The sequence below is a fragment of the Halictus rubicundus genome, chromosome 11, assembly GCF_050948215.1.
Source record: "Halictus rubicundus isolate RS-2024b chromosome 11, iyHalRubi1_principal, whole genome shotgun sequence".
Classification (NCBI taxonomy): domain Eukaryota; kingdom Metazoa; phylum Arthropoda; class Insecta; order Hymenoptera; family Halictidae; genus Halictus; species Halictus rubicundus.
Genome location: NC_135159.1, coordinates 2,113,161 through 2,120,644, shown reverse-complemented (window position 1 = coordinate 2,120,644; position 7,484 = coordinate 2,113,161). Strand labels below are relative to the sequence as shown.

General features: G+C 34.3%; 3 protein-coding genes across 5 annotated transcripts in view; 1 reads left to right on the top strand and 2 right to left on the bottom strand.

Annotated features, from left to right (window-relative positions):
• The window catches only part of LOC143359299 (uncharacterized), a 64,461-nt gene that overhangs the window by 18,404 nt on the left and 38,573 nt on the right, over window positions 1–7,484 (bottom strand). The window lies entirely within an intron of this gene.
• On the top strand, window positions 301–7,479 carry LOC143359262 (uncharacterized). Its single transcript, XM_076797095.1, has 14 exons — window positions 301–468; window positions 1,770–1,921; window positions 2,076–3,014; window positions 3,085–3,496; window positions 3,572–4,017; window positions 4,084–4,226; window positions 4,301–4,551; window positions 4,614–4,862; window positions 4,940–5,286; window positions 5,379–5,634; window positions 5,709–5,943; window positions 6,023–6,396; window positions 6,490–6,774; window positions 6,848–7,479. The coding sequence occupies exons 1-14, from the start codon at window positions 423–425 to the stop codon at window positions 7,210–7,212; spliced, it is 4,500 nt and encodes a 1,499-aa protein (XP_076653210.1). The 5' UTR covers window positions 301–422; the 3' UTR covers window positions 7,213–7,479.
• On the bottom strand, window positions 451–1,746 carry LOC143359292 (RWD domain-containing protein 2A). 3 transcript variants are annotated; one of them, XM_076797178.1, is made up of 4 exons: window positions 1,352–1,746; window positions 1,039–1,279; window positions 836–912; window positions 451–771 (listed from the first exon to the last, which is right to left on the bottom strand). In XM_076797178.1, exons 1-4 carry the CDS (start codon window positions 1,544–1,546, stop codon window positions 535–537), a joined length of 750 nt encoding a protein of 249 aa, XP_076653293.1. In that variant the 5' UTR covers window positions 1,547–1,746; the 3' UTR covers window positions 451–534. The 3 variants fall into 3 exon arrangements, with proteins under 3 accessions (XP_076653293.1, XP_076653292.1, XP_076653294.1); XM_076797177.1 differs by having other exon boundaries at window positions 836–1,279; XM_076797179.1 differs by having other exon boundaries at window positions 836–1,235; window positions 1,352–1,492.

Here is a 7,484-nt window from a genome sequence, read left to right as displayed (position 1 = left end):
TTTCTATTATGGATTGTAAGGAAAAAAAATATAAACACATTGTACAGTGGCTTCCTTTTCATCTATGATACATCTTTCCTTATAAAGTAGTGCTTCGAGTAACAATCCAAGAGTCTATGTGCAAACATGATATTAAATACTGTATTAATTTTACTATTAATTAACATAACAAGTTGTCGGGTAAATCGACAAAAAAGTTATGCTTTGAATACTGCGCTTGATGAAACAACAAAATTTTTTGAAAAATTACGATTAGACCATGGTATGCACTTTTTCATCGATTACACGCTAATACACACTTCGTTCTTTTTTCTTAAATATCATGCATTGTGACACTGTGTTTAGAAATAAAAAGTTTGGACGCTAATGAATTAACTAAAATTGACGAAAAAATCGAGGAACATATCGTGAATGCGTCGAAAATGAATTTCGGTCGCCATAAGAGAGAAGTGAGAGTGTTCAACAGGGGTACGTATTTATTAAAAATAGTATTAAAAATAAATATAATTTCTGAACAATATATCTGTTAAAAACTCACAAATCTGAGATCTCACTAAATTTGCCTTCAAGCCCAAATAGTTCTTTAAACGCGTGCTGTAAATTAAGGTCTGTTAAATATTTTAATAGTTGTCCCAAATCGTTATGTCGTTCGGAAGTGGGGAAAGCTATTTCTTGAATATCGTTAAACTGACGCATACTATCTATATTTGGACAATCCTCGTGTTTCTCCAATAATCGTATCACTATTCTGTGCCAGTTCATAGATTTGATCTGAAATCATTGACATAAGTTACAATTACGTTTAGAGTAATTATTATTATTACTTATGACATACTTTTTGCCAGTAGTATTCGCAGTCTTCATAGGCACCTTCTACACAAATAACGCCTGGCTTTCCAGCCATAGAGAAACCTGTAAGAGAGTTTTCTTTGGCTAAATTAACTACTTCCTTCCTTTTAAATTTACTGTATATATGGTGACTGTATATCCAATATCGGGCAAAAGTTGTAGATTTTTGTTGTTCATTGCTGCATCTACCGTTCGATTCTTTCCCCTGAATTGTATTGGAAGCAGCAATATAATCTTCTCCGTTGTCTTGTAACCACGATATCAATATGTAAATGCATGGTTCATTCTCCTCTTGACGTTCCACAATGTCACTCAGAGCTTGATTTAAAAGAAGCTGTTGAGTTCTATGTAACAAGGAACTCTTCGCGTATACCGCTGGTTTCTCTCTGGGATAATTAATAGACAGACTAACTAATAATTCAATATTTCCCTGTAGAAGACACAGGAGTTTAAAACAAATATTACAGTAGAGAAAGTGAATTAGAACAGAATCGAGACTTACACCATTCACCGGAAGGTCGATCGAGTACTCCAATTGTTGAGGAAGTTCTTCTGTTGAATTTTTAATGAATTCGTTAATATCAGCAAGTATTCCATGATCCGTGATATGTAATTCTTTCGGATAAACAGATTGTAGAGCTTCCAATTCGCAGATTTGCGCCGCCAGATTTTCCCGTATTTCCTCGTACGTGGTCATATTCAAGGATTTTGTACATTCGAACACGAATTTTTTATATAATACTGAACAAAAATCACGGCCACCGTTAAGGTTATCAAGGCAGCAACTGATATTTAAAGTATTTCGCCATGTCCACGTGCGTTCTGACAGATCATATCGAACCGCGAAATCGATTACTCAAATTTGAATTTGAATTTCAATTCGAACGATTTATATATGTGTTTTGCGATCCACTTTTTAGGTATCAATATACTACATGGATTTCAAGATCACAATCAACTGAACTTCACTAATGTGTACGATATTGATTTTTTTTCTTTTAAAAATTATCACCAAGTGGTTTGGTTTGCAGTAGTTCTGGATGCTTCACAGTTAACTGTATACAAAGTAGACGTACGTATCACATTCCTTATTTTGCCTGTATTGTACTTATACATGCATAATATTATACTATGTATACTATATTATATACTATATTGTATTATATTATATGTACATGCATATACATATATATATCCAACTGGAGTTTATTAAAATTTATTTTCAGAATTACGATTTCTACCCTGTGGCTAATTATACCCTAACTACAGGAAGAAAAATAATAGTAAACTGTTGCAAGTATGAAGCTCTTTTGATCGTCCAAAACCACGACAGCTCAATCCTAGTTCTGCACTTTACCAAAGAGTATGATTTGCATTTCGTCCAGGATTTTGAGCCCAGTAACATGACCGATCTAGTAGTCTGGCATGGAATGAATCAATTACACTTGGGCATTGCTTCAAACTTGAACATTTCCATCTACACCTGGTTCGGTGGTTACTTTGATTTGGTACAGGTGATAGATCATGGTGCCAAAAAATTAATTCCCTTCTACAGCAAGGAAATTATGTGTCTTGCCGCTACCGGGCCTACTACTTTCATCTTCAAGTATTTCTACAGATACAGCAAGTTTGTTGTAACGCAAATACTGCCGTCAAGCCGAGATGTTTCTTCCCTTCGGATGGAAGAGAGCCACTTCGTGGAACAATTCTTGTGCCTTTCCACAGAATCCTCTACAATTTTATACAAAGAAATTCATGATCGTTTTGTTACCTTCCAACAAATTCCGTTTGGAGGGTCTATCGTGCCAATATTTTCAAACAGAGCAATATTGTTTTTACTTTTACACAAAGATGCAATACTGTCTTATCAGTACAATGGTTGGAGATTTACAGACTCGATTATAAATCTGCTCGGGGTTGAACAATTTCAACAAGTTCTGTTGCATGGAAAAGAATTACTGTTAGTCAAGTACAAGAATGGCACATGGACGATAAAGGAGCCAACATGGATGAAACAAAAATCCTACAAGGATATGCAAGAAGAAATCAGGACATGGAATATTAACGCAAAGAAGACAGCTCAGAGAACACTAACGGACAATTCAGTTTCCAAGAATCCTATTAACATTCTAAATGGCCATATTGACCAACTTTTTGTTTGCAATGTAAGATTCAATTTGCGTTCACACCGTTTCAAGATCGATTACGTAAATTAATTGCTTATTACTTGTGCAGATAAATGACCATAATTCTCATGCATTAAGGGATGCAACGAAACAATGCAAGAAACTGATCTTGAAGTTGAAAGACCAAACAATTAATTTAAACAGTAAATTGCATTCCAATGCTTCGCCCGTTACTTTCTCCAAGGCACACAAACTTCGTGTTAAGTGCAAAGCAAAGTGTAAACTGAATCGTTTGAACGTCAAAGAAAATTCTCATCTTCTGTCCAAGTTGACAAAGGCATCCGACGAAGACCAAGCACAGAGCTTTAAAGCTTTAAGAGTAATGGAAATCGAGAATTGGAAATGCCCCGTTTTTAGTCTCCCTATAAAGAAAATTCGAATCGATAAGTTGGTGAATGGAATATTGTTAAACGAGTTAGAGAAGAATGTCTTAAAAATAGTCGGCGACCAGAAAGTTTCAGGTAAAATTAAAAATTGCCATTTCTTGATTGCATAGAGTGATTGCATAAAAAATTATATATTATATATTATTGTAGGAAAACATACTTTTGTTGGTATAAATGTGATGGATGCTTTCATGACACTGGATGTTGCATTCAATATAACGAAGCAGCAGTTGCGAATGCAACAGATTAAAACCAAAGAACTTCACTTAACGGGAAATGGACTTTTATTACCATTGCAAGGACTTCCTACGACAATGGTCGGTTCCATGCAGGCATCAAAAATCAGAATGAACGGTACTGTTGATTTACAAGGCCCAATACGAGGAACAGGAACAACGCGCTTGAGACCTATAATAATAATTTCCGAGTTCATGTACGTGGATCATGTTGTAACTCTGGAAAGTGCTAAGATCGAAAATTTGAGATCGCAAGACTTGATCGACTACAAGACAGGATCTGTTAAAAAGACTTTGTCGAATGCAATACCATTGAACGGAACTGTACCAACGACTTTGGTACTTTCAAACGAAAAAATGGTGAGAAACTTGTCATTGTTACAACTTGTTTTGATAGCTAAATAACAAGGATGAACTCTTATTTAGAAATGGAGTAACGTCACGTTACATGGATCACCAAATTGGATTACCTTTAACTCTCAGGGCAAACTTACCATATCAGGACATAAACGTTTTCTTCATAATTTTGGATTAACAACATCTTTTTACGATAACTTTAAATTTCCAGTGTAAGATTTTTTAACGTTTATTATAGTTATGGATCTTAACGCAGTCAGATAAAGAATATCTCTTTATATTTAAGGATTAAGGCACCACTATGTGGTAATACTATAATTGTTCCTGAGATCAAGACAACAATTTTAACTATTAATAATATTACCGTTAGAGATCTGAATAGTTTGCATGTTTTTGGAAATTTTGGTAAAAGACATTTGAATGAGAATTCAATGTATATATTTGAACCACTGAATCTGACTACCGAAACTGAGTACCACTATAATGTCATTGTAAAGAATCTAATTGCAAACCGTCTAAATAATGTGAACTTAACAGGTAAGTCGACGTTATTCTAGAATTGAGCACGATTATCTAATAGTTTACATTTGTTTAAACAGAGTTTAAAAGACTTGCAAATTCATGGACTACGTCTAACATCCTTCGAGGTCCAATCGAGGCAACAGATTTAATAGTTGGTAGTCTTCAGTCTCCTATTCAGTTGCGAATAGATATTCCAAGGGTAATAGGCGACATGATTTCAGAAAAAGACACATACATAGGAGTCATTAATAATATCAATCTTACCAACTTTTTGACTGATGCTATCAAACTTGAAAGCATAGTGTCTTTAGGAAATATAACATTCGGTGAGCAATTATTCGTTTCCTTAATCAACGTATTGCATTTATTTAAACATAAAACTGTTTTGAGCATCTCATTGCAGGCGGTGGATTCACAGCGAATAATCTCTACACCAACTACTTCCCATTCCATAGTTCACAGTTGGAAGAAGATGTTAATTTGTATAAAAAACGAATATCTGGGAGTATAAAAACAAACGTAATATATTTGCCATATTCCTTTGGTTCGTTTATAGAAAACGAATTTCCACTTAACATTCTTGTTAAAGACTCCATAACATTTCGAACCGAACCAGAAATACAAACTATAAATAATGTCGAGTTGAAAGAATTATCCAAACAGATATGGCTGACTGGAAACGATACAGTTTTTCAAGGAAAATATTTGCAGATTGTAAATGCATCTATGCAAGGGAATATCATTAAGAATGTAAGGATTTTGCTTTTATCCCAAGGGATTTATCATATAATAATTCCATTTATTTTTTTTTTATAATCGCACATAATACGATTTCCTTTCAGAGCATTTCAAATACATTAAATCTTGAAACATGGAAGAACATTTCCACACGTGTTTTGAGTAAGACAAAACCACAGGAGATACAAGTTCTTGCCTCAATAAATAACGTTGAAATACCTGGCATTGTTGGTTCAAATCTTTCTTCTATAAAGTCTTCAGTTTCAGACTTTAACGATATGCTTGATAATGCCCTAATTCGTAGTAATGAAGACCAAGAAATTACTGCAAAATGGACATTTAATAAATTAAAGGTCACAGGTAACTACTATGATCCGCTGTCAAATATTTCTTCGTTGGCGATTAATTCATTTTTTCTTTTTACCAATTCACAGATAAATTACACGCAAGAGACAAAATTAATAATATCAATCTGAGAACCGATGTTATGAGATTTGATTCTGAAAAGATTCTAGTAGCCGGGAAAACAAAAGTGATGACTCTGACTGCAGAAAGTATGAATGGTTTGAATTTTAATGAATGGGCAAGGAATTCTCTGACGAGGAAACAGAAATTTGCAACCATTAAGGGACGGAAGATCTTTAACGTTATTACTGCTAATAATATAAAGTAATTTACTAATGTCGGTGTACGAAGTACAATTCTCATTTACCTGGAATATTTCTGTAGACCAATGTTTATTTTACAGTGTATCTGGTACTGTAATGGGACACGTTCTGTCAAAAACATTATCAAAGTCTGCCGATCAAATAATCAATGGTCAAATAGAAATTCAAGGAACGATCGATGCGTCAACGCTTGTTATCGATGGTTTAGTAAATGATGTTAACTTGATTGATTTGATAAGTAGTCAGTTAAGAAAGCAGAGGCCTTTACAAAAGATCAAAACGGATGTAGAGTTGCAAAACTCTTTTAGAATTTTTGGGAATTTAGCAATTAATCATACTTATGGAAATATAGAGTTGAAGAATTTTTCGAAAAATTATTCAAGCATAGAGTCTGTTGCTGAAAGAATGAAGAATTATTCGAAAGCAACCAGAACAATTAAAGCGGCATTAGAAAGTTAGTAAAGTAAAATATGTATTTCTTATGAAAGGGAAAGATACTTTCCCTTCTCACAGTCTTGATTTATTGAACGTTTAACAATCATTGCAGATCGCGCAATTTATTTGAACAAACTGGAAGTGGTGGAAGAAGAGAATATTGTTGTTACTGTGAACAAGAATATAACGGATCGCAGAAAACAGTGTCAATTGGGAAACTCATCCAAATTTTGTATCAATGAAACCATAAGAAATCGAGTATTTGAATCGCAATCACGCGACGTTGTGTTAGTAAAATCAATGGTATTGAAGGAGAACGAATATAAAGTCTGGATAAAGTTAGACTCTGTTTTGATATATTCGTATAATAATACAGAAGGACTTCATAAATCAAAAGGTTTGTTTCAGTCTTTTCGTAAAGTCAGCGATAATCGGAATATTAAGAAAAAGTGATTATATATGTTCTATAGTCCTGCCTATTCGAAATGTAATCGATGCGTTCGTGGAGTCGCTATCGGAATCATTGTGGATCGCTCTACGACTGAGATCGCAAACGTTGCTTTTGCATTATCAACCATGGAGGAACGATGATCTACAAGAATATATTTTGCCAGCTACGGAGGTGTTTCGAATGAGCAGGTCGCCGAACGATCAGCTTTTGCTATTTCTATCGAATGGAGTTTGGAACCTAGAAGGACTCGCTAGTCCTCATAATATCATTAACATTTCCCTTAAAGAGGAAGTAGAAACGTTTATCGATGGATTCGATTACTATGTACAGTGCAGATCACCAAACGATACAACCCTAATGAAGGCGCAATACATATGGAACTAGAAACAATATACATATGTACATATATGTATACATTCGTATTCCGTGCAATGAATTTGATACGTTCGAAAATTCTGTTCCTCGTTACTTTAATGTTAAGCGGTATCTTTACCATAAAGAATATGCATGCTTGTCCATTGTAGCATGCACACCAAGTTTCAATAAATTGGTATATTACTGTTAGCGATAGAATAATAACCGTTATCCATGTTTCTCAGACATTGCTTAAGAAAGGTCCACCTGCTATCGAAGACATTACTACCTGAAAAGCAAAA

What these genes read in the sequence shown, in the direction of transcription:
- LOC143359262 (XM_076797095.1), top strand. Translation starts at nt 423, where the DNA reads ATGAATTTCGGTCGCCATAAGAGAGAAGTGAGAGTGTTCAACAGGG. An exon ending in TAACTGTATACAAAGTAGAC is followed by an intron (nt 1,922 to 2,075) that starts GTACGTATCACA and finishes ATTTATTTTCAG; the next exon opens with AATTACGATTTCTACCCTGT. An exon ending in AAGGGAATATCATTAAGAAT is followed by an intron (nt 5,287 to 5,378) that starts GTAAGGATTTTG and finishes ATTTCCTTTCAG; the next exon opens with AGCATTTCAAATACATTAAA.
- LOC143359292 (XM_076797177.1), bottom strand. Translation starts at nt 1,546, where the DNA reads ATGACCACGTACGAGGAAATACGGGAAAATCTGGCGGCGCAAATCTGC. An exon ending in TCGACCTTCCGGTGAATGGT is followed by an intron (nt 1,280 to 1,351) that starts GTAAGTCTCGAT and finishes TGTCTTCTACAG; the next exon opens with GGAAATATTGAATTATTAGT. An exon ending in GCGAATACTACTGGCAAAAA is followed by an intron (nt 772 to 835) that starts GTATGTCATAAG and finishes CAATGATTTCAG; the next exon opens with ATCAAATCTATGAACTGGCA.